This window comes from Euleptes europaea, chromosome 13 (genome assembly GCF_029931775.1).
Source record: "Euleptes europaea isolate rEulEur1 chromosome 13, rEulEur1.hap1, whole genome shotgun sequence".
Lineage (NCBI taxonomy): Eukaryota > Metazoa > Chordata > Lepidosauria > Squamata > Sphaerodactylidae > Euleptes > Euleptes europaea.
The window spans coordinates 53,468,978-53,495,558 of NC_079324.1; the positions used below are offsets into that span (position 1 = coordinate 53,468,978).

General features: G+C 42.5%; 1 protein-coding gene across 2 annotated transcripts; it reads left to right on the plus strand.

The window, feature by feature from the left end:
• The first annotated feature begins 326 nt into the window (after positions 1-326).
• On the plus strand, positions 327-22,469 carry DGCR8 (DGCR8 microprocessor complex subunit). Of its 2 annotated transcripts, XM_056859533.1 has the most exons (14): positions 327-378; positions 5,636-6,620; positions 7,105-7,264; positions 9,693-9,835; positions 10,840-11,122; positions 13,014-13,211; positions 14,380-14,481; positions 15,320-15,418; positions 15,816-15,898; positions 18,264-18,364; positions 19,103-19,209; positions 20,325-20,452; positions 20,782-20,895; positions 22,166-22,469. In XM_056859533.1, the coding sequence occupies exons 2-14, from the start codon at positions 5,904-5,906 to the stop codon at positions 22,247-22,249; spliced, it is 2,319 nt and encodes a 772-aa protein (XP_056715511.1). In that variant the 5' UTR covers positions 327-378; positions 5,636-5,903; the 3' UTR covers positions 22,250-22,469. The 2 variants fall into 2 exon arrangements, with proteins under 2 accessions (XP_056715511.1, XP_056715510.1); XM_056859532.1 differs by lacking the exon at positions 327-378 and having other exon boundaries at positions 5,572-6,620.
• The last annotated feature ends 4,112 nt before the right edge of the window (positions 22,470-26,581 follow it).

Below are 26,581 nucleotides of genomic sequence, written 5' to 3' on the forward strand. Positions count from 1 at the left end.
GTCTCTTCCTCTATTGGTTGCCGCGCGTCGGCAAAGTAGCCGAGCCGGCTGGTCCAATTAAAAGAAAAAGCGCGAGGCGCGCCGCGCTTGGTCCTCGCCGCTGATTGGCCGAGGAGGGTGGAACGTCAAGGGAGGGGGGGGAGAAAGTTCGTTGGGAACGAGACGTTTAAAGATGGCGGCGGCGCAAAGCGAGCGGCTCTTCTGAGGGGGCCCAAAGCTGAGGCGGCTGAGGGAGAGCGAGAAGACGGAGGCGCCTCCGGCCCGTGCCTTCCCCTCACCTCGGCCCGGGGGCGGGCGGAGGAAGGCGACCAAACTAAGCCAAACAAAAAAGGGCGAGCCATTGAGGAGCGACTGCGGGGAACTCCGGGCATGGCCCAGGTGGGTGCCGGGCCTGTGGGGTCCGGCAGGGCGCGGTGAAGGACGGGTCCCGCGCGGCCTTCCCGGAGCGGCCGCTCCGCCTTCCTCGACGGCGGTGACGGGAGCGCGCGCCCAGGCCCGGCTCCTCTCACGTAGCCGGAAGGGGGGGTTGCGGCCCCCGTATCCGGCGGCGCCCGATTTGGGGAGCGGAGAAGCACCCTGGGGGCTTCTTTCTCTAACCCCCGGCTCCCGTCCTCAGGGAGATTCTCTCCCCCCCCCCTTTCTTTCTCCCTCCACCCCCCTTTCTTTCTCCCTCCACCCCGGCAGTTTTATACGGAAAGTGGGCTTGTCGCTGCCCTGTGCCTTTTCACGACTCTTGCAAACACGGGCTTTGCGTGCAAGCGGGCTCAGTCTGTTCGCTTGTTTATTCAGTCTCGGGTTTTTCTAAACAGACTCTTGTGGCACCTTTAAAGGCGTTAAGGCCATTTGTGCCTGGGAGGTTTGGCCTTGGGTTTGCCTCTCTGTAGATGCACATTTCTCCCCCATCCAAATTATCAAAACTCAAAAATAAGCCCCCATACAGAGTTTTGAGAACTCAGATGGGGGGGGGGGGAAATGTACATCTAGAGAGGGGCAAGTCCAAGGCAAAACCTCCCATGCATAAATGACCTAACTGATCTCATTTACAGCGAATACGCACAGGAGGTTTTGCCTTGGATTTGCCGCTCTCTAAATGCACATTTTCCCCATCCAAATTATCAAAACTCAAAAATAAGCCCCCATGCAGAGTTTTGAGAACTCAGATGGGGGAAAAAATGTACATCTAGAGAGGGGCAAGTCCAAGGCAAAACCTCCCATGCATAAATGACCTAACTGATCTCATTTACAGCGAATACGCACAGGAGGTTTTGCCTTGGATTTGCCCCTCTCTAAATGCACATTTCCCCCAGCTGAATTATCAAAACTAAAAAATAAGCCCCCATGCAGAGTTTTGAGAACTCAGATGGGGGGGGGGGGGAATGTACATCTAGAGAGGGGCAAGTCCAAGGCAAAACCTCCCATGCGTTTTTGCCCTTATACATTTTTACCTCACTTTGGTCCCACACTGGATACTCAAGATGAATGAAATAGACTTTTTTTAAAAAAATGCCACTTGTACAGAAATATACAACCCCACAATATAATTTAACGACAGGTGGTGAGCCTGGCTCGTTCTAGTTCTTGATGGTGCAGTTTAGGCAGGGCTGCTTTTTAAGTGCCCTTAGGCTGGAGTCTGTGAATGAGCCAGAGCTTAAAGTACCTGCTAAAAGAGGAGTGGCAGATGCTCAGGTCAGGTGTTCCTAATTTCCTCCCTTCTCAATTGTAATCTAACATTATATTGCATTGTAGTTAGTTCTGTTAGTATTTTACGGTTATTTAGCCTATAAGGTTGTGGAGTTTGTGCTTCAGTGACTCTGCTAAGTGTAAGATGCCACAATTTTAAAGAAAATTGCCACAGTTCACACGGCTACTTTTCTGGCTTTTCCAATTAAAGGGCAAGACCTCTGTACTAAGGCTTGAAGAGCCATCGCCAGCCAGAGTACACAACGCTGGTCTAGATGAGCTAGTGGTTTGACTCAGTATAAGAAGTGCTGTTGATGTTCCGGCTAAAGCAAACTGCGGCTGTTTGAGAAGGAATGCTGTCATTATTTTACTTTTCTTGAATTTATAGGCAGGGGTGGATGGGGCTGAACAGATGGTGTCACCCTTTCATTGCATGCTTTTGGCAAAATTGAGAATTCTGAGCTACAGTCTGGAATCTCAGGCTCTGTTTCTGACATCTCCGGGTTAAAAGAAATTTCATAACAAGGTTGGGGAGATCTTTGCTGTCATTCACACATGAGCCCGCACATACCTGGCTGTCATCTGAATTCTTGGCATGCAAGTGGTGGTGCTAATGGATATCAGATTATTACCACAGTGATTCTGCAGTCTGCATCACAGACTGTAAATGCTACTGGGTAATGCTACAGTACTTCTAAAATGAATGGCCTTCTTTGTATCCATCCCCACCTTTTGACTTTTTATCTAACAGCAAACAGGATGTTGTCGTTACTTGGTGGTTCCAGGGGTATTTTCCCAGCACTCAAGTTAGCAACCTCTTCTTTTTGCTACCTAGGAAAAATTACATTTTGCCACCCCCCCAAATCATGTTTGTTCTACTATTGAATGCTATTCAAATTGTTCAGAGACCTGCCAGTTCTTAGCTATATCCCTCAAGCATGGGAAGCCCTTCACTTAATTTTTCTACAAGGTGATGAACATCAATAAGGATATGAGCAACCAAAGCGATGTCATATCCAGAACCACTTCTGTGCTTCTCTCTAGTACTACTGAGGCTGTTGAATACTGCTCTCCTTAAGCACAGATGCATGTCTTTTTTAAAAAAAAACAACACAAATTTCTGCTTTTATCCTATATCTCTTGTGTTCATGACGTGCGAATGGGCTATTTATTTAATTTGCACCCCATCTTTCTCCCCAGTGGGGACCCAGAGTGGCTTACATCATTCTCCTTCCCTTCATTTTATTATCACAACAAATATGTGAGGTAGGTTAGGCTGGGAGAGTGTGGTTGGGCCAAGGTCACCCAGCAATCTTCCATAGCATGAGTGGGGAGTTGAACACAGATTTATTGCATCACAGAGATGAGATTGTCATTGTACCCCCAAAAAATCACCCAGATTTTAAGGATACTTATTTTAAAACAATACATACTGCCTTTTTCTGTCCTAAAGTGGTAATAGGTTACTTTGCCATTCTCCAACAATGGAAAATAAGGGTTTGCTAGATTGCGCCTTTATCTTGAATTATTATCTTGAATTATTATCTTGAATAATTTTTCCTCTAGCTTGCTTCCACCTTTCTTTGAATAAATTACTGTCCTTTCTGTGCCTCTTTCCCGGTCAGGTTGAGGCCACTTTCCTGTTCTACTAATGTCCCTCATGAGTGGCAATGTGAAGATTATTGGTGATCAGACTTTTAAAATCTGAATCTTGCAAAGTGACACCTTCTTGAGCACAAAGGGAGATTGCTTTGGTCCTGCTCTGGGCATATACACTTAGGGGTTACCTCAGTTGTATTCCCAGCGATGTATTAAGAGTTTGAAAATGTTATAAAAATACTGCTCGCACTTTCTATGTATTCCCACAGATGTATTAAGAGTTTGGAAACATTATAAAAAATACTGTTCTTACTTTGGCCCCTTTAGCTGTGAAGACATCTTCCAACCATTTATAAGCCGTGGTATCCAAAAACCCTTTTAAAATGATGTTGTTTATAACATTTTCAAATTCTTAATACATTGCTGGGAATACAAAGTGCAGTAACCCTGTTTGTCTCACAGGGACTCAAGGCAGATTACACATAGTTACACTGAGGCACATGTCCAAGTTTGTACTGAGCTTCAGGGCTGAGGGGGAATGTGAACTTGGGTCTCCCTATCGTAGCATTCTAACTACTAAACTATACTGGTTCTCATGGGGAGCATCATTGAAATATATCACCTCCTCCCCCCTACAAAGTTGGAAAGGCATCTCTTGTTGATGCTCTTCCTCATTGAGAGCAGGGGGCGAAATACATCTTTAAATGCATGCTTGCAACTCAAACAGTATTGGATCTTCTCCAAGCAGGATATTTCTTCAATTCTGCCTATATCCGAACAGCTGCACAGGTGTTAAAACAAAAATGGAAGCAGGCTCTTATCCCCTCTTTTATCCTTTTTTCTTCCCCACCTACCCAGGGTGACATTTGTGACTCCTCCCTCTCCCCCCCCCTCCATATGTTACTGTCATCTTTTCAAATGAATAAATTAATTTGTGGAAGGAAAACAAGAAAGAGGGATGGGATGGGTTGAGGTTGCTCCCCCCCCCCCGCAGTGATTCTTATGAAATATAGGGTAGTAGGTCTGCTTGGTAAGGGTTTGAGTTGAGCAGATTCCTCCGTCTGGGTTTTGCAGTATGGATGAGGAGAGTTCATTCCTTCATTCCCTGCTGGTAGGAAGACTTAGAAACCCTCCATTCAGGTTTCTATAAAGGGATTTGGAGAAATCAGTTAGCAACAGGTAAGAATATCCCGTCTATTTCCATGGTCACTGCAGGGAGAGTAGAAATACATATTTATTTAAAACTCTTTAAGGATCTTCTGTTCTGATGTAGGCTTCAAAAGTAGCCTTTTGGTAGAATTAGTTTTCAGAATTAGTCTCCTGGGCAAGATGCATAAAATATGTTTGCTTGATTTCACCCACTGAACATCAGTCAGTAGATAGAAGTCCTTCATGCAAGATAAATTTTATACACAGGCTTTATTACTTCCAGTTGGGCAAAGCACATGTAATTCATATGTACAATGTTGCCTGCAATATGCTGAGTACATAATGAAGCCCAGGATGGAGATTCTTTGGGTATTGTAGAGAATAGCATTAAGCATTATTTGTGCATTTCTTCTTTTAAACTGCTCAAAGTACCAGGGCATATATCTTCTATAATCTTTACAACAACCTGTAAGGTGTTGGCTTTTGTTGCTATGCCCTGGCATATTAAATATGGTGGGCTGAATCTTAGTGGATTTTAACTAGTACCAGCCAGTTAGTTCATAGCTGGAGCCCTTAACCACTGTGTGTTGCTGTTGGATGGTGTGCATTTTTGCACGTCAGGTTGGTGCAGTTTGAAAAGTCCAAATAAGAGACTTCTAGAATGGAGTGGCTGTGGTTTTTATACTATTGCAGTGAGTCATTGAAGTGCCCCTTTATGTAGGTTCTGAATTTCAGACTTCAGAATAAATAATCGTTGAGCCATTAGCTAGGTTTGCATGTCTGCCTACAAGTGTTGTATTTTGCTAATGAGTAGTCAAATGTTTCTTTGAGAAGAACATTTGTTTTGCTTTGAATTGTAAAGGAAATGAAGGTATCTTTGTAAAGCAAGATGATATATATGTGTGTCATTAGTTTTCCACAGTATTGTGGGCCAGTGATAGTTATTTGAAGTACATTTAGTGATCTCTTCTAAAGAATGGGAAAGAAGGCTTCTGCTGCGGCCTTATTAAAATGTTATACACATCATCTGCTTCAGTTGAATTCAGGAAGCACAAATGTCTGTAGAAGACGCTGCTGGTTGTGATACTGTTTAACAGCATGAAGGTAAAAGGGATGTCATTCTAAATTCTGTATTGTGGAATTCGCTTTACAATAGAACAATAGAAAGCTGAAGCTTCTCTGTGACAATACATTTTTGTCTTTATAGGTTGAAAGAAGACAAGGACACCTGCATGCGGCCAGTGAAGATGCTCTCTACTTGGACTTCAGCTATTTAAGCTGAATACATTGTGATTTCCAGTAATTGAGACAGTGATTCTGAAAGCTGTCTACATTAATGAAAAGAACAATGTAGTCAGCTTAACTGAATCATCAGTGTTGCATATTGAATAGAGCATGACAAAAATCTATCCTGACGGACTTCTGCATGTTAGGAATATAGATTAAAGCCTTGTTTTTTTAAATAAGTTTTAACTATGGAGATGTATGAAAATGCACCTCCCCTTCCAAAAGAGCCAGCAACAGAAGCCAGTGTGGAGAATGATTCTTGTCCCCCACCACTGCCGCCTAATGAACAGCCTCCACCACCTCCCCTGCAAACGTCCAGTGACGCAGAGGTAATGGACGTTGGCTCTGGTGGTGATGGACAGTCAGAGACCCCTGCTGGGGACCCGGGCACTGTCGACAGAACGCAGCTTCTCACAAAAGGATCTTCATGCTACAAAAGTCGTCTTATTGTAGATCCTAATAGTGACCAAAGTCCAAGAACTGCTCGTCATGCGCCTCCAGTTAGAAAGTTCACCCCAGATCTTAAGTTGCTTAAAGATGTAAAGATTAGTGTTAGCTTTACAGAAAGCTGCAAAAGCAAAGACAGAAAAGTTCTGTACACTGGAGCAAAGCAAGATTATGAGACAGATTCAGGCTTAGGTATTAATAATGTCAATGGTGATTTGCATGTTTGTCCTTTTGGGGGTAGTAATGGTCAAGCTATGCGGGTAGCTGGTGAAACTGATGACAAAAAAGATGATGAAAATGATATAGATCAAGAAAAGCGAGTGGAGTATGCAGTTCTGGATGATTTAGAAGACTTTACTGACAACTTGATGGAAATAGATGAAGAAGGAGGGTTTACATCAAAAGCAATTGTTCAGAGAGACAAAGCGGATGAAGAGACCTTGAATTATTCTTACGAGGTGAGATAATTTGATTTCTGAATAATGTATAGAAATGTACCTAAGGCAGGCATTTATCCAGGATTTATCCATGTATAAAATGTCTGTTTTCATAACTTTAATCTTGCAGTTAATTTTTCCTGTGCAACTTTTGTGGCTTAAAAATTCCTTAACAATACAAAAAAAATGCATTTAGAAAGTGCTAAAAGTGTATGATGTGCTGTGTTACATCTCAGTATACAGCCTTTTAAAATCTCCTTTGAGTAGTGGTAGTATTTATTAACATGGTCAACAACCAGCATAATTTAAAAAACACAAAGAATTGATAATAATTGTAAGCCTTTGAGCTTAAAAAAGTGCAAAGCTAGTAAAAATCAAAGTGGCCAAGTTTTCAATAAATTAATTACCTTGGAATTTGTGGGTGTCTAAATAAATCTTGTCTGGTCAGCATGGTTTCAAAAGGGGAGTAACTAGGGGCACAAGTATCTGACAATGTATCTTTCAGGATGAGTTTGATAATGATGTGGATGCTCTGCTGGAAGAGGGCCTTTGTGTTCCCAAGAAAAGGAAAATTGATGAGAAATATGCAGGGGAGAGTGACCATCAGTCTGATGGAGAGACGAGCGTGCAGCCTATGATGACCAAAATAAAAACTGTTCTTAAAAGTAAGTTGTACACATTAATTATTTCTAATGATGTACACGAAGGCAATGGCAAACCACCTCTGCCTTTCCTGTGCCTTGAATGCCCATGTTGGGGTCCCCATACATCGGTTGTGACTTGACAGCACTTTATATAAATATACACACACACATACACACACACGTAGGTATGTCTTCAGTTTGTAAACATATGGGAAGACAAGTTCTTAAAGTGAATGGATTCATAAGTTACATACATCAGGCCCTTCCAACTTCAGGCCCGCCATCTGTGTATTGTAGCTTGCTGGGTACTTGACGACAGGCTTGCAGCAAAAGAGGTCAATGAGATCCATGAGTGGAATGCAATACATGGCTGGTGGGATGTGTGTGGCTTGGCTGGTCATAGGTTGTGTGAGGCTTGCATTGTTGTGGTCTGTCTTAAAGATGGGTATTTCTGGTGCATATTGAGCACCAAGTTTGTGGAGGTAAAGATTCAGCAGCTTCAGTGAAAGCTGTGAGGGCACCATTGTTATGCTGTTACCAACGTGGTGTAGTGGTTAAGAGTGACGGTTTGGAGTGGTGGACTTTAATCTGGAGAACTGGGCTTGATTTCCCACTCCACATGAGCGGCGGATGCTAATCTGGTGAACTGGATTTGTTTCCCCACTCCTACACATGAAGCCAGCTGGGTGACATTGGGCTAGTCACACTCTCTCGGCCCCACCTACCTCCCAGGGTGTCTGTTGTGGGGAGGGGAAGGGAAGGTGATTGTAAGCCGGTTTGATTCTCCCTTAAGTGGTGGAGAAAGTCGGCATATAAAAACCAACTCTTCTAAAAATACAAGGAATTCAGAAAGCCATACAGGCATTGAAGCCATTCTGCTAAGAGAGCTATCTGTGGAATAAAAAAAACCTCTTGAAGATTCTCATGACTAACCACGATCCACTGCATGTTTACTTAGAAGTAATTCTTGCTGGGGCTAAGCAGGATTGCTGTCAAATAAACGTGCGTACAATTGCAGACTAATTAAAATTGATCTGTGATGTGGAAAAGGGTTGTAATGATCCGTTAATGCCTTCAGTCCTGCCAAAGAAGGCCATATAATACATACAGAAAATGAATGAACACATGTGAATGATAGTAATGACTGAAATAAGAAAACTGACTTCATTTTTCTCCTCCATGATGAAGGAACGATAGGTATGAAAGCGGCAGATGAAAAAGGATGATTAGCAAGGAGAAAGTTAAAAGCTTTAATCATTCACTGTTATAAGTAGTATGATTTAGGCTCTGGTAAAAGTAAAGTATAGAAAACCATCTAGCATTTGAACATTCATTTTTAAGCTAAGATGGTGATAAACCTCTCATCCACTGAACCATCTTGGCAGCATAACCTAAACTATCTGAAAGACACCTCAGATTCTGCTACCTTAAAAAAGACACATATTTTGTACTTCTTGAGAGAATTTTCAATTTCCCCCCACAGTCCTGGGTTGCAGTTGCCTTTTTCATTATGTTGCTCCCTTTTCTCTACTGGAACGAACATAGAGATGAACAATCTTAGATGTTCTTATCAGCATTCTAAAGGGAAGGGGTTAGTTTCTTTTGAGTGAAATGATTTTAGCTTTTTATGCTGCAGTTACTCTCACTGCTGAGAGGTAAAGGCCATCAAAGGTTTGGCTTCATCAAGTTTTGGAATCTGGAATACTTGTTTCAGTAATATACCAGAGCTAAAATAGTATTTGGAAAATATTTCAGATTTTAAAAATAAGTAGAGAAATCTTCAGTATTGTGAAAAATAAGTTTTCCACTATTTTGATTGATTTCTGTTTCATCGGTTTTGCTTTCATATGCTGCTTGCTGTTCAAAAGACAGTTTCACTCTGAAAGGCAAATTACCTGCCAACTTCAAATACCTAGTGGAAATAAATGTCATTTGAAGTGCTTTGTGAAGTAAAGTAAAGATTTATTATTACGGTCCTTAGACCAAAGATAAATTTTTTGCAGTTACATTGCCTTACCCAAGCCGGCAGTATAAAACAATGCATTTTGGTGCTTAGTGAAATTTGTCATGAGGCATTGGTGCCTTTGTATGAATGTGGAACCCTTTAATAGTTCTCAGTGCATTCCTAAGGAGAGTTACTCCAGTCTAAGCCCATTTATTTCAATGGGCTTAAACTGGAGTAACTCCTTGCCCAGTCTGAGTTGTAGAAGCTGCTTCTTGTTAGCACTGCCTGTTCTTTTGGGAGATCTTGGTATTAGTAACATGTTGGTTGGTCAACTACAGTGATTGGTTTAAAGGTACATTAATTTAGGACTGCAGCCTTTTAGTGTGTTTTTCTAAGGTTCCCCCCCCCTTTTTTTTTTTTTGGAAGCTGAGCTTGTTAAAAGTGAAGTTTTAAACAATGGGAGAAAACTTGAATTTACAAGTGGCTTTCTGTTTTATTTTTTAGGTCGTGGCCGCCCTCCTACAGAGCCCTTGCCTGATGGATGGATCATGACATTCCATAACTCAGGCATTCCTGTATATCTCCACAGAGAATCCAGAGTTGTTACCTGGTCCAGACCTTACTTCTTGGGAACAGGAAGTATAAGGGTATGGATCAAAACTCAGTAATTCTTTAAAAAATGAAATAACTAGGTTTTGAATGTTACTGTTCTTTGCTGGACTCACCAAACTACTTGGGTTACAAAGGTTTGGGCATGTCTAGTTTGGTATTGGGTCGTCCGTCCGTCCCCAGCAGATACATACATCTATGCCATATAACATTCTGCTTTGGGGTCTTTTTGAGTTCATGTGGAATGGTGGACTATGCAAGAAATGCCAACTGAAAGTCCCCATGGCATAAGGAGGGAAGGATCAGGTCTGTGAAATTTGACTTTGGTTCAGAGAGGTGGCATCATGAGGCATTGGTCATGAGGCATTGGTGCCTTTTGTATGGCTTGTATGAAGGTGGAACCCTTCAGTAGTTCTGAGTTGCAGCAGCTGCTTCTTGTTAGCACTGCCTATTATCTTGGGAGATCTTAAGTTTTTAGTAACATTTTGGTTGGTCAGCTACAGTGATTGGTTTAAAGGAACATTTCTTTAGGACTGTAGCCTTTCTTTCAAGAGAGTTTAAAATTTCATTTAATCATAACATCAGTTTCTCAGACATTAGTTCAAGGGTTAGCGTATTAGTTTTCTCCTTAGAAAAATGGTGACAAAACACAATCAAATTAGTTACCAAGATTAAAAAAATATAGGGTACAATCCATGAGATGCTGTCTTCATTATAAAATGAGCTTTTTTGGATGGCACTCTGATTACAATTCAGTAGCTGGACCTTCACTGAAAGGATGGGGAGAAAACTTGTCCCCATATGTCTGAGGGTAGTTCCTCATTTGTTTATATGTATGTTTTCCTTCCAGAAATTGCTGAAAATGTATGATCAACACACTTGAGAACTGTGGAGACCCAAACGCTATGCTAAAAATTCTCAGGATTTTGTAATGTTGCTAAATGATGGGGCAGTGTGTACAGCAACCTTTCAAAACCATTGTCAGATACTAGGCTTGGGCTTTGTGGTTCTCAGGTTTTGACTTGTACAATTATATTTGCAGAAACACGACCCTCCTTTGAGTAGCATTCCTTGTTTGCATTACAAGAAAATGAGGGAAAACGAGGAAAGGGAACAAAACAACGACATAACACCCAATGGTGAAGTATCGCCTGTAAAACCCGTGGATAAAACTTTAGAATCGGATTGCCAAGCAGAGGAGCCAGACTCCACCGGTGCTGATTCAGGAACTGTAGACGAGAAAGACCCTTCTGGGGGAGATGCAGCACAAGGCGCCTTAGGCCAAGTTAAGGCCAAAGTGGAAGTGTGCAAAGACGAATCAGTGGGTGAGTGCTGAAAACCGAGTGTCTTGGATCTCATTCACATTGGCAAACAGTGCTTTTGCGGACTTACTTATTTAGGATATTCCTGCGCCGTGGCTTCAGGGTCCTGTTCGAGGCGTCTTACAATTAAAACAACATCATAAAAACAAGCCATTGGCTACAAACAGCCTAAATACTATCCATACAGCAGAAGCAGACCATTGGAAAAGGTGAAACAGTAAGCCCCCTAATTAAAAGCCTGGGTAAAAAGATACGTTTTGGCCTAGTGCCTAAAAATAAGATAGGCACCAGTTAAACCACAAGGGGGAGGGCGTTCCAGAGGCAGGGTGCCACTGCAGAAAATGCCCTGTGTCTAGTTGCCACATGCCTCACCTCTGAAGGTGGGGGCAGAGAGAGACTTGAGAGGAGGGCAACAAAGATGGTGAGGGGTCTGGAGACCAAGTCCTATGAGGAAAGGTTGATGGAGCTGGGTATGTTTAGCCTGAAGAGGAGAAGGTTGAGAGGGGATATAATAACCACCTTCAAGTATTTGAGGGGCTGTCATATAGAGGATGATGCCAAGTTGTTTTCTGTTGCCCCAGAAGGCCGGACCAGAACCAACGGGTTAAAATTAAATCAAAAGAGTTTCCGTCTAGACATTAGGAAGAATTTTCTAACAGAGCGTTTCCTCAGTGGAACAGGCTTCCTCAGGAGGTGGTAAGCTCTCCTTCCATGGAGGTTTTTAAAAAGACGTTACATGGCCATCTGTCAGCAATGCTGATTCTGTGACCTTAGGCAGATGATGAGAGGGAGGGCATCTTGGGCATCTTCTGGTCACTGTGGTGTTGGGGGGGGGGGAGGTAGTTGTACATTTCCTGCATTGTGCAGGGGGTTGATGACCCTGGTGGTCCTTTCCAACTCTATGATTCTATTATTCTAAGTGGATCTTAACTGACAGTCTGGATAGTACAGGAGGAGGCAGTCTTTCAGATACCCTAGACCAAAACTATTTAGGCCTTAAGAGTAAGAATTGTATCCTGAAATAGATGGGTAGCCAGTTCAGATTCAGCAGAGGGCTGATATAATCGCTGTAACCAACCCCTGACGGCAATCTGGCTGCTACATACTGGGCCAAATGAAGTTTCCATACAATTTCCAAAAGCTTCCCCACATACAGCACATTATAATAATCCAACTTGGATGCAATCAGATCACCATCGCCAATCCAAGGATGTAATATGAGACACTAGGCAGTAGTCGTTTAGATCATTTGGGTCAACAGATTATTGCCTTTTCCAGGTAGGGCCTCACAACTGCCTGCTTGAAAGCATTTGGAACTTCTCACACTTTCAAAGAGTGCAATATTATCTCCTGGACTGGGTCAACCAACCCAGTCCATGCCCCCCCCCCCCATTGTGGCGGTGTGGGGCTGTTAGATTTCTAGTCCCACTGCAGAATTTTAATTTCCACGATTAAGAACATATACAATCCCTGCTAGAACAGTCCATCTAGTTGGGGTCAGGCAGAGCCACTCTAAGGGTATGGTGGCCAGAGTGTCTCTATTGTTTTCAGCAGGAACTGGTACTCGGAACTGTAATGCCTCCATTTAGACATGGCGGCTAATAGCTTTTGATGTGCCTATGATACATGAATTTGTCTAATCCCCTTTTAAAGCTGTTTTAACTAGTTGCTATAATTACAACATATAGCAAGTTAATTATGCATTGTGCGAGGAAGCACTTCTACCTGTGCAAGTATCATTGTTATAGAAATAATTACGCTTAAATTAGGCTAAGATTTCATGTGCAGAAGAGAGCTGTCAGGTTTTGGATGTGAGGGCTTCCAGTAGGTAGGGAAGAACTGAGCTGGTGGATCATATGTAACGTGGAACAATTGGATGGGTTTATTATTCTAGATCTGGAAGATTTCAGACACTACCTTGAAAAGCGTTTTGATTTTGAGCAAGTAACTGTAAAAAAGTTCAGAACCTGGGCAGAGAGGCGACAGTTCAACCGTGAGATGAAGAGAAAACAGGCAGAGTCTGAGCGGCCCATTCTGCCAGCCAATCAAAAACTGATTACCTTGTCTGTACAAGACGCACCTACAAAGAAAGGTAAGCTTTGAGGCTGTGGGAGTCTTGTCATGAGCTTCAAGATTTATTTGCCATTCACTGGGAGACTTCTGAGCACCAGATTTTTTTGTCTTCAGCTTTTTAGATTTGTGATGTTTGACTAATGAGAGTCCATTCAAATAGAAATGTCCTGGCTTGTAAAAAAACGCTTAGATTTGCAACCTTATGAATATGGTGTGTACTTTTGGAAACGACCTGAACCATTTAATTGCCAACTTGGAACTGAGAATGGGTAGTTAGGCTTGGCACATTTAGCCATTTGACTGGTCAAACTGTCAAACTTTCCATAATACCAAGAAGCCCACTACGTATGTGACAGCTTACCTTTTTTAATTTCATCGTGGTGTCATTTATTGGCAAGCGCAGAGAATGCTGCTTACTCCGTGCCCTGCAGCAGTCAGGAGCAAACCTGAGCAACATAGCAACATTTTCCTGATTCAGAGATACTTAAAATTATAGCAGGGTGACCAAGCAGGAAGAATTGATTACCTGCCCACCGATAACAGCTATCTTTAAAAACAGAATAGTTGCTGTTTAGCATTATTTTCCTCTGGAAACCGAAGTGAGCTGAGTAAAAGAACATGTCTATCTTAATTTCCAGAAATTTTACATCTCTAAGCATGACCTACGTGTAGAACTTTATTTTGAGGAACAGGACATGGTGGGGAGACAACTTGTTTAGATGGTTCTGCTCAGAAACAGGCATGAAACAAAGTATACCCCAATTATTGAACTTTACAGAAACAGGCATAATGATGTATCCAGATTATTGTAGCCTCTAGTCATCAGAATAGGTGCTTGCAGAAGATCTTCTCTTACTCTGAAGCAGGAAGTATTCTGAAAGTAAGGGACTCACACCCAGCTTACTGTCTTTCTGTACGATGGAACCCTCTTCTGTCTTGCATTTTAAGTTAGAACTCATCCTCAAAGTTGCTCTTAGTTTAGCATGCATTTGGCTCTGCTCCAAACAAAGAGGCTTGGCAGCTGAGCATGATCTTTCCCTAGTAACCTGTGTGTGAACAAGTGGTATTAGACTGACTTTGCGCTTAAGTACAAATAAGACGTTTAATCTGATGTTAAAGGTTGCTCTGCTGTTTGCAGCAGACATCTCGGAAGGACTCAACAGCATATCTGAAATGTCTTTCTCTAGAGTTTGTTATTAATCCCAATGGGAAGTCTGAAGTTTGCATCCTGCATGAATATATGCAACGAGTCCTAAAGGTTCGCCCTGTTTACAATTTCTTTGAATGTGGTAAGTCTTCAGAACAACATTTTTATAGACTGAATGGTTGACTGCAGTGTCTAGATTCTACCCTGTCATGGCGGATATCTTAATGGGCCAAGTATTTCAGAAAAGCTGACTGTACTGTGTAAGACTTTCTCGTTCACAGAATATATTCACATTCTAGTATAGAGGTGGGCAACTTTTTTGGCCCAGGTACCAAAAACATGGCATCTGCCTGATGGCAAGCAAAAAAAGATAGAAGGAAGGGACATACTTGGGAGAGGCTGCCAGCATCCCAGGGGCATGCCTTGGTCCTTTGGGCTGAGAACCAGTGCTGAGTAAAATGGTGTGCCATGCCGCTATTCAGCATGTATGGCAGGGGCTGCCTACCCCTGTTAGAGCATGGGCATTGCACCTAGAATATGCACGGTTTCATTTAAAAAATGATGGAGGTATGTCAGGAGAACATGACTCACTAACATGCAGGGTTCCCAATTCACAATATTAATGGCAAGTAAATTGTCTTTAAAGCTGCAAGGCATCAGGAAATTGACCTAATGAATATAGGGGCTACTAAATAATGAAATGTGCTCATTGGTAGCGGTAACTGGTATTACATCGTTCTCAGACTGTTCAGGTGCTAAATTATAGGCTAGCTGTTTTTCAAGAAGTTCTGTCACATGGCTTTGAAGAATGGTAATCATCTGTAAACCTGTGACAGAAGCAACTTGTTTGCGTAATATTATGGCCAAATGATGCTTCTGCATCACATGGGAAAGTTAATAAAGATCAGACACCTTGGCAATGTAGGTTGGGGTATGTTAAAATATTGTGGTTTCCAATTTTCTCTCTCCCTTCGTTGAAGAGAATCCAAGTGAGCCTTTTGGAGCCTCTGTCATTATTGATGGAGTGACGTATGGAGCAGGAACTGCAAGCAGCAAAAAACTGGCCAAGAATAAAGCTGGTAATGTAACCATATTGAAGTAACAGTAATTGAATATAGATGAATGAAGCGGTTAGGCTGCAACCTAAAGCGTGCATACTTTGCATATGCGTATAGTAACTTCAAGTAGTATCAATGGGGCTTACTCCTTAGGAAATGTCTGGTAACTTGCCCAATGTTTAAAATCAGCCTTTACCCTTAACTGGCAAAATTACAGAACTTATAAATGTTGAAGAAACATAGCGTTGTATTTGTTTGGTTAAAATCTGGAAAGTGAACGGGATTTCTTACAAGAGAGGACCTCTACTACAAAAAATAGTTCGAAAATTACTATTATCTGCCTTCTTAGGAGAAATCCAGATGTGCAGAATCCCATATTACAGCAGATCCCTAACCATTGCAATAACTTGTTCTACAGCCCGAGCTACACTGGAAATCCTCATTCCTGACTTTGTAAAGCAGACTTCTGAGGAAAAGCCCAAAGATAGTGAAGAACTAGAGGTATGATTTCCAGCACAGTCATATTGCTTTTAGTGGGACTTGACTCCGAAGTAGATGTACAGTGAGGGGAAAAAAGTATTTGATCCCCTGCTGAATTTGCCTGTTTGCCCTCTGACGAAGAAATGACCAGTCCATAATTTTAATGGTAGATCTATTGTAGCTGTGAGAGACAGAATAACAACAGGAAAACCCCCAGAAACCCAGAAGACAAAAGTCAGAGATTGATGTGCATTATAATGAGTGAAATAAGTATTTGATCCCTTTGCAAAAGATGACTTAGTACTTGGTGGCAAAACCCTTGTTGGCAATTACAGAGGTCAGTCGTTTCTTGTAGGTGGCCACCAGGTTTGCACACATCTCAGAAGGTATTTTGTCCCACTCCTCTTTGCAGATCCTCTCCAAGTCAGTAAGCTTTCGAGGCTGATGAGTAGCTACTCGAACCTTCAGCTCCCTCCACAGATTTTTGATGGGATTAAGGTCTGGAGACTGGCTAGGCCACTCCAGGACCTTAATGTGCTTCTTCTTGAGCCACTCCTTTGTTGCCTTGGCCATGTGTTTTGGGTCATTGTCATGCTGGAATACCCATCCTCAACCCATTTTCAATGCCCTGGCTGAGGGAAGGAGGTGCTCACCCAAGATTTGACGATACATGGTCCCGTCCATCGTCCCTTCGATGCGGTGAAGGTGTCCTGTCCCTTTAGCAGAAAAACACCCCCAAAGCATAATATGTCCCCCTCCATGTTTGACGGTGGGGATGGTGTTCTCTGGGTCGTAGGCAGCATTCCTCCTCCTCCAAACACGGCGAGTTGAGTTGATGCCAAAGAGCTCGATTTTGGTCTCATCTCATTTCACCCAGTTCTCCTCTGGGTCATTCGGATGTGCATTGGCAAACTGCAGACGGGCCTGTACATGTGCTGTCTTGAGCAAGGGACCTTGTGGGTTCTGCAAGATCTCAGTCCTTCACGGCGTAGTGTGTTACCAACTGTTTTCATGGTGACTATGGTCCCAGCTGCCCTGAGATCATTGACAAGTTCCCCCCGTGTAGTTCTGGGCTGTTTCATCATTGTTCTCATTATCATTGCAACTCCACGAGATGAGATCTTGCATGGAGCCCCAGACCGAGGGAGGTTGACAGTTATTTTGTGTTTCTTCCATTTGCGAATTATTGTACCAACTGTTGTCACCTTCTCACCAAGCTGCTTGGCAATAGTCTTGTAGCCCAGTACAGCCTTGTGCAGGTCTACAATCTTGTCCCTGACATCCTTGGACAGCTCTTTGGTCTTGGTCATGGTGGCTAGTTTGGAATCTGATGGATTGATTGCTTCTGTCGACAGGTGTCTTTTGTACAGGTACTGTAACGAGCTGGGATTACAGGTAAGACCTCTCCCTTACAGCAGGTGCTTCTAATCTCAGCTTGTTACATACAGTGAAGATACCAGGTAGCCTGACTTCTGGCTGGTTGATAGGGGATCAAATCTGGCAGGTTGATAGGGGATCGAATACTTATTTCACTCATTATAATGCACATCAATCTCTGACTTTTGTCTTCTGGGTTTCTGGGGGTTTTCCTGTTGTTATTCTGTCTCTCACAGCTACAATAGACCTACCATTAAAATTATGGACTGGTCATTTCTTCGTCAGAGGGCAAACGGGCAAATTCAACAGGGGATCAAATACTTTTTCCCCTCACTGTATGTATGATAGTATTTGTAATGGGTCTTGACCCGTGTACTTTCAAAAATTCAGTGTGAAAGTTGACTTTATTAAGGTTCTGTTTTTTTTATGTTGCCAAACATAATACATTTTCAAGACTGTCAAAAATTAACTTAAAACCAAATAACAAAGAAAAGCAGCTTTCTGATGAACAGTTTCTATGTACCGTTATCTTGGTGTTAATACTTAAATCCAAAATATACTAACCCTTCTGTCACTGGAGTTTGCAGATGCTTTCCTTTGATTCTTTTTTACTTCTAAAGATGTCGAAGCAAGAAAAAGAAAAGTCTGATGTCATTGCTTTACAACATTCTCTGCTATTGCTGTTTTTATCCAGAACCACCAAGAAATGTATAAATAATAGTACATGTAAACAAGTAATATTAGGTTTGCTTTTCTTTAAAACGGAGGATGGCATGGAGAACAAACTGATTGCTTACCTGAAATCTGGACTTCCCAAGTCATAAAGGACATCCAAAAAGCATCGGTATCATGTGGATATCTCAGTGGCACAATCCTTAGACTGTGTTGGGGCTAAGCATGGTGCCTTAGGAGTTAGTTCATTTAGGCTTTGTTTAACGTAAAAATTTAAATGTCTACCTTACTTCAAATCATTGTTGAAATGATTTATGATTTACCAATTTTGTTGTAGTATTTTAACCATATCAGTATTGAAGACTCACGGGTATATGAACTGGCCAGTAAAGCTGGACTCTTGTCTCCATATCAAATCCTTCATGAGTGCCTTAAAAGGTAAGGTTTGGCGAGCTGATAATGTGGCTTTATACATTAAGAGGTGCTAGTACATTAAAAACGGGAGAGGGTTGGCTCTTCCCCAAATGAGCTTCCTTTGCTCTTCCATCTGCCTTTAACCTGGCTGAAATAGTATCAGCCTCACACTTGGGAGACGTGTATGTGTGTCCCACGACCAATTTAAAAACCAGTGTTTCAGCTTTGATTGGACTGTAATACCAGTGCACTCCACATCGGAAGCGGAGTTTCAATAAAAGTGAACCTTCAGTCAATAGTCTCTTCTCTGCAGTCATGGAAGGTTACTTCACTGAGTGTGTGGGGTGATGCACCGGTATTTAAAAAAAAAAATGTTTACCTCTGGCACAGCTGTTTGAAAAGTTCAACATTTCAAAGTCCTGTTCAAATCAAAGTTGCGCATATTCTAATCTTCCAGTGAGATCATTGGGCTTTAATAGTGCTCAGTTTTGCCTGGATTCCTACAATGTCAGTCTTTGATTTTGCTGCTTCCTAATAATAAGGATCCGGCATTTTGTGGCTAGCTTGGTTCTGCACAAAAGGCAAGCTTTAGTGTTTGGGGGTGTGGTGGTGGGGAGGCTGTTTAAAACGTTGGGTTAAAAAAAAGTAATTGTTTAATTGGCCATATCCTAGACTGGGGGTGTATTTGATCAGACATACTCCAGTTATTGTTTATAAATTGCTTGGCTAAGACCACCACCCCTTATTCAATCTGTCTTTAAGAAACCATGGAATGGGTGACACATCCATAAAGTTTGAAGTGATTCCTGGTAAAAATCAGAAGAGCGAATATGTCATGACTTGTGGGAAGCACACTGTTCGTGGCTGGTGTAAGTATAATGGCTGGTTTGAATGCCTTTTAGAGGCGCTTTGTTCTTTTTGTTTCATAACACCTGCTTGTAAAGTTCTCGTGACTCAGGTTGCCAGTACTTTGGATGGAGGTTAGTACTTTAACTGCAGCTGTTTATCTCATGCTGAGAGACTAAAATCTTCTTGGTAAGACTTTGGTAATGCCCTGAGATCAGGAACAGAAAGGTGCAATACTGAAATTTTGACTAGATTACCGATAGTAGGTTTGCAAGCATTGTCTGCTCAGCCTGTAAATCGCTACTAAATGCACACACGACCCCTCCTTGACAAATGGCTCACTTGAAACCTTTCTAGTGACTGCTTTGTAGGGGCTGCTAAACCAGTGATTGAATCCTGTGGGGAGGGGGTTTGTTGAATTGAGGGAGAGTTTGATTACTATCCAGCATTCATTGATTTTTCTCCTGCGACTCTTGATACTATAATCAATGCGATTACCACTGCCAGCAGTCACTGTGGTTTGGATATTGTGGCACTGTTCTATCGATGCAACCTGTAACTCATCCAATAGAATGGCTTTTCTGTTTGTGAAAGAGGGGAAGGGTGGCTTTTGGTGGGTTCTGCTTCTGCCAGCTGAAGACTCCCAATTTATCCCTCATACTGTTCCTTTGGACCCACTGAGCCGGAGATAAATTTAGTCACGAATAACAGTAATTAAGCTTCTTCACCGGCTTACAATCACCTTCCCTTCCCCTCCCCACAACAGACACCCTGTGAGGCAGGTGGGGCTGAGAGAGCATGACTGGCCCAAGGTCACCCAGCTGGCTTCATGTGTAAGAGTGGGGAAACATCCAGCTCACCAGATTAGCCTCTGCCACTCACGTGGGAAGGAGTGGGGAGTCAAATCCGGTTCTCCAGATCAGACTCCACCACTCCAAACCACCACTCTTAACCATCACACCACTCTGAGCAAGAAGAGGCAGGCACAGCCTCGGAATTGCTCAGGAATTTTTATGAAGGTCAGCGAAGACTGAAGAGTTAGCTGTCTGCTTCATGCTTGTAAAAAACTGCCAGTCCTCTTAAAAAGTCCGATTAAGGCCTGATATTTCAACTCTGTTTTCATGGTATTTTTACGCAGGTAAAAATAAGCGAGTTGGAAAACAGTTGGCATCTCAGAAAATACTCCAGCTGCTTCACCCGCATGTGAAAAACTGGGGCTCGTTATTGCGCATGTATGGTAGAGAGAGCAGTAAGATGGTGAAACAGGTAAGGGTGATACACTTAGCTCTTCTTGCCTTCTCTTTGAAGATGGGTGTTCTTGGGGGGGGGATGCTTGTCTTTCTGCTGTCTCCTCTAAAAAATTAAGCTTCCATTAGGCTACCAAAACAGCAACTCCATCCCCTCTGCACAAAAGCTGTTTTGTTGTGAGGGTAGTGAATGTGATGCACCCTCCTCATGTGGCCAGTGTCAGATATCCAGTGTGTGTGGGGGGGGGGGTTCCTCTTAGTTCTCGCCTAAAATTGGATAGTCGTTACTGCTCTTCATTTTAAAATTGAGAAGCGGCAGAGCAGCTCTTCCTTTGCCTTTTTTTGCAGGAAACCTCTGATAAAAGTGTGATTGAGCTTCAGCAGTATGCCAAAAAGAACAAGCCAAATCTACACATTCTGAACAAGTTACAGGAAGAAATGAAGAAATTGGCGCAAGAAAGGGTGAGGGTGTTCTTACTGTTGACTTCTGAGAGCCCACGTGAATCTTTTGTTAGTGTAGATCCGTTTAATGAATTGCCTTCAAGGCTCAAGCACCGTAAATGTCCTTTAAGGGTTGGGTATTTACTTGGCTGTGTTTGTTTTACTCTTCCGCATGATATTTTTCCAACTATACATTTTTAAAATGTTTTTGCTTAGGTTTTCAAGTATTTCAGAAATGTGCGTCTGCTGAGGCTTTCGTCTGCGTGTCAATCAACCTCAGTAGAAATCCCTTATATATTAGGTGATAGAATCATAGAGTTGGAAGGGATCACCAGGGTCATCTAGTCCAACCCCCTTTACAGTGCAGGAAATTCACAACTACCTCTTCCCCCACACCCCCAATGACCCCTACTCCATGCCCAGACGATGGCCAAGATTCCCTCCCTCTCATGGTCTGCCTAAGGTAATAGAATCAGCACTGCTGACAGATGGCCGTCTAGCCTCTGCTTAAAACCTCCAGGGAAGGAGAGCTCACCACCTCCAGAGGAAGCCTAATTCCACTGAGGAACCGCTCTAACTATTAGAAAATTCTTCCTAATGTCTAGACGGGAACTCTTTTGATTTAATTTCAACCCGTTGGTTCTGGTCCAACCTTCTGGGGCAACAGAAAACAACTTGGCACCCTCCTCTATATGACATCCCTTCAAGTACTTTAAGATGGTTATCATATCACCCCTCAGTCTTCTCCTCTTCTGGCTAAACACACCCAGCTCCTTCAACCTTTCCTTATACGACTTGGTCTCCAGACCCCTCACCATCTTTGTTGCCCTCCTCCGGGCACGTTCCAGCTTGTCTACATCCTTCTTAAATTGCGGTGCCCAAAACTGAACACAGTACTCTAGGTGGGGTCTAACCAGAGCAGAGTAAAGCGATACCATCACTTCACATGTTTCTGGTACTCGCACTACATACAGGTAGTTTTAAGCAATCGGAATCCAGTTGTGTTTGCGAATAACCTTGCTGCGCAGCGGCTGCTTCCACAAGGCGATTACAGCAGTCACCCGCATGATAAAGCGGACTTTTACTGCTGCATTAAAATGATAACTCCTATTAAGAGACAGGGGTCCTGCATTTTTCAAGGCAACAACGTTGGTCCCCTCTCTGTCCTAACCTGGTGGGTGTTATGGACCACCTGTACCAAATTCCAGCTGTCTCCTATAGAAGTTAAAAATGCTGATTGCCCGTAAGGACCAAGATTGTGTATAACCCCGGCTGGCTTCTTATATTTTAGGAGGAAACACGAAAGAAGCCCAAGATGACGATTGTAGAGTCTGCTCAGCCTGGTAGCGAACCTCTCTGTACAGTTGACGTGTGACCAGAAGACACAAACAATTGGGGAGCAATAAACAAGCAGCAAGAGCTATTTTTTTTCCAACTATTATTTAAGAATTGGTTTGCTTCAGAATGCAAAACAACACAACAGTCCAAGCTGCTTCAAATATGCATTGTTCTTCATCAGGGCAATAGTACTTTTTTTTTTTTTGAGCTTTTAACCTCTGAGAGATGCACTTATACGAGAGAGCAAAAATCCCCGTTTGCGCCAGTGGACAGAGGGGCAAGCAGGCACATACGCAGGATAAGCTGAAGCAAGCCCCCCCCAACTATACATGCTGTCTTGAATGGATGTTTAAGTATCAAATTCAGAATGTCTATGTAAAAGGTGGAACGAATGTATAAGATAGGAATATAAACTGTACATGCTCTTGTATGAACGTGCTGTCATCTGTTTTTCTGAAGAGCTCCACTGCCTTTCAGCACATAACATGCACTGATAAGACACTTTTTGACAACTACAGTGAAGAAGTCGAAAAGCAATGTTCCTCTTGCCATAAAGGTTAGGCCAGTAGCACTGCTTTATTGTATTGTGGCAGGCTTCAGATTTCGAACATCCTGCTGCACCAGTGTTCTTTAAAGAAGGGTGCCCAACAGCACTGAAGCCCGCCTTTTAACTGGGATATCTCCCCCCCTTTCTAAAGCATAGTATGCTTGTTTACATACAAGACAAACTGAAAGAGTACCTGGCTGTTCATTTGCCCCCTACGATGAATTTCAGATGACTTGGGTGGGATTGACAAAGCACCCTGCATTCCTTCAGTCAATACATTTGGTGAGGCTTGTGGAAGCATCTTCCACAAAATGGTACAGCCATGTTTGGTGACTTGCCTCTAGCCAATCTTAAGCCCCCTCTTTAAAAAGCAATCTAAAAATGTACTGACAGTACAACACTTGAATAGAAATTTAATCCCACCCTCCTGGTCACCCTCCAATCGTATTGAATCAGGACTTCATTCTTTTGTTTTACATGCTCTTTTAAGAAAGAGAGAAATTCTTTACTTTGTGGCCTATCAGTGCTCATTTTTAAAAAAATCACTGGATTAACCTTTAAACATTATTTTAAAAACCCATCACAGGTTTTGTTTTTACTAAGTGTTTTTAGCATTGGCAGAGTAATTTCTGCTGTGGAACTATTAGAATGTAAATTTGGGATACATCAGAGAGGACTAAAGACTTTCTAAACAACTTGTATCAAGATGAAATAAAGAACACGAATATGCAAATTTTGTCTTGTATAAACTTTCTTAAGATGTGTAGTACTTGGTTGCATAAGCTATAAAGGGGCAGTCTATACCAGAGGTGTCAGACTCATTGTTACAAGGGCCAGATATGACATAAATGTTACTTGGCCGGCCTGTGCCATGCCTTGCCAGCCCAGATCAAGGGGGTGTGTGGCTGCCTTTGCTGGCTTGCAGGCCGATAAGAGCTCTCAAGGGACCAGATTCGGCCCGCGGGCCTCATGTTTGACACCCCAGGTCTATACAATCCAATGATTTACCCTAGAAATACCTCCTGTGCTCACTTTTCCACTCCAAAGAGGCTAGCAGGGGGGATCGGCAACTAATTCCACGCTGCTGATCTCAGCCTGTTTTTCTGAAGAACTTCTTAATACCGTATCTAATTGGCAGTAGGCGCATGCTTGTGAGATGAACATCTTTGCTAAATGGGTCCTGTTTTCAAGTTCTCCTTGCAGCAACGCGTAAGGAAAACAGTGCAGGAGAAAATGGTGGTATGGAGGGATCTTGCCTAAGATTTCCAGTAGGAGGCCGCCTGCTTGCATGAAGTGATTGGTACCAGCTTCTTAAAGAAGGTATGTTAGTCCTAGGAACCTTTCAAATTATACACGCCTTGTTGCTTTCCAGTCCGGAAGGCAAACCTTTATTAGTAGCTGCCCCCTACAATGAAATTTCAGATGACTTTGGGTGGGAAGGAAGCATCCTGCATTCCTTCAGTCTATGCATTTGGCGAGGCTTGTGGAAGGATCTTCCACAAAACTACCGCCATGTTTGGTGAACTCACCAAATTTCAACCCATTTGCCAGCGGTCTACAGTGCAGTGTATCAAATTCAGCCCAGCAAAGTATTTTCTAGGAGGGCCACTGTTCAGAATGCCAGGAGAGATTTTCCTCCCTAAATGGTTATGCATTTCTGGCATAAGTTACCACTTTTGAAATGGCTTTTTGAGATTCGCCTAATGTCTTCATGCCACTGGCATTGATAAAAAACTGCATGGCCTTGGGTAGGCTATGTGTAGATTCAGAAATCTTTGCATTTAACACAGTGCTAATGAACATTTGTCCAAACTGCTGAGCTGCATTTTGGGCCTCAGTAAGCAGATCACTTGCAAAGCTCGCTGGTGGAAGCTTACTGTTGGTGACTTTGGCTGTGTACTCCAGCACTGGCATATGCAATATACTTGCATTACCCTGAAAAAAAGTGTGTTCCTTTTATAGCATCTTTATCTGGCATCTCTCTTCTGAGATATGATGGCAGGTCATGTGACTATACGAATACTGCCTGTGTTAAATGCTTTTCTGAAAGACACCACGCCGATGCAGTAGTAAAATCCAGTTTGGCTTTTATTCAGTAGCTTTTTACATATTTGCATCATGTCTGGCTTGGGGGGGGGACTTTTAGGCAGTGCTTTTGCAACTATCCCCTTTGAATATTTGGAATGTTTTGCAATTACCTGTGCATTTTCCATGGAGGCCTCAATTCTAGAAATAATATTTTTAAAGTTTTGCCACATTGACCATCTTGCTTTTAGCCTTACCTCCGCCTGCCCGCATCTGACTCTTAGAAAGGTGGCCGCTGCCCTTAAAACATCAGACATGTCATTGTGAACCAAAGGCTAGTACCGATTATGCATTCTTTTACAACCAAGGGTATTTACTTGATGTGCTGCAGCCTCTTTGGGCAAGATGTTCAGATAAAGCGCAATAACTCCAGGAACAAACAATGTAACTGCTGTTGTCACTGTGAAGTATTCCTGTACTCTGATGTTTACTATTGTTTGAAGTGTACCTGTCTCGCATTTGCACATAAGCACAAGCTGCTACGATAGAGGGTAGATGGTTGCATTTAACTTACGCTTCTGCATGAATACTTATGCAGTGTGATTCAAGACATATCTGAAAAAAGTATGTATCTCTTGTAACGTGTGTGGGGGTTTTTTTCTAGTTAATCTTGAGTACCTAAAAGAAACTACTTTCAGTCTTGTTCTCTCTTCCCTCTCGTAAGATCCCTGTTTCTTGTGGATGGGAATAGGTTTTTTGCTTTGACTTGCGTTCTTGACAGGTGTGATGTTGATTTGAAGGATGAAATTGGTACTTCTCTGAATGTTTAAAGACAGGAAGTTATTAGAGCAGGCAAATCATATGCTACCTATTTAAATAAGCTGTAGCTCGTCTGAACATTAAATTTAAACTTGGGTCCTCAGCTACTGAAAACCGGCCTTGAAATATGCATAAGTAGTCCTGCTCCATTCTGACTCTTGTAGATTTGCTACCAGTGATCACACTTGCAAAACCTTTCTTTCTAGATATGATTACACCTCATACTAGTCTAATGCTTGGTTTTGGTAAGAATCCCAGGAATTAATTCGCTACCTAAAACTTGTATGGGAAAAGTTCCAAATTAGTCCTGTGCCATTTGGAACAACTTAGTGATCAACTGCAGTATTGTAATTCTTTTTTAAAAGAATGTGACCAACTCAATGTTACTGGTTGCTGTACGAATTGTATGTCGAGTGCAATTGCTTGATGCCAGTGCTCAGTTGGTACAACTATAAAGCCTCTCATTAAGCCTGTTCTAGGTCTTTTGAGTACATGTGTTTGGAAAAAAAAATTAGTTTCGAGCAATAAAGGTTGATTATTACATAAGAGTTTCTTGACTGGTACTACAGGTCTTTTCTTTTAAAGGAACAAACACTAAAAATTGTCACCCTACATTTCGCTGGAACATTTACCAGTACTTGATGTATACAGTAAAGGCTGTTGTCCAACATTCATGGGGAATGGGAGTTGCCAGTTAATCATACGCACTTGATCCTTCAGCTTATTCCTCTGTCTGGCCCTCTATCTGGAGAAATTTGCAGCCAACCACACATAATCCCCATTGGGACTGCCAAGGTGGCAAGCCTACATGCCTGGCAGGACCCTCCCATCCATGCAATGCAGCAGGTAGTGAAGCAAGCCAGCTGCCTGGGAGCCCTCTAGCTCCTGGCAGGCTGAGGGGAAAGGAGTTGGTTTTATATGCCGATTTTTCTCTACCACTTAAGGAAGAGTCAAACCAGCTTACAATCACCTTCCCTC

Excerpts from the sequence above, each read along its gene's own strand:
- DGCR8 (XM_056859533.1), top strand. The coding sequence starts at position 5,904 with ATGGAGATGTATGAAAATGCACCTCCCCTTCCAAAAGAGCCAGCAACA. Across the intron at positions 6,621-7,104 it reads CCTTGAATTATTCTTACGAG|GATGAGTTTGATAATGATGT; the intron begins GTGAGATAATTT and ends TGTATCTTTCAG. Across the intron at positions 20,896-22,165 it reads AGAAATTGGCGCAAGAAAGG|GAGGAAACACGAAAGAAGCC; the intron begins GTGAGGGTGTTC and ends CTTATATTTTAG.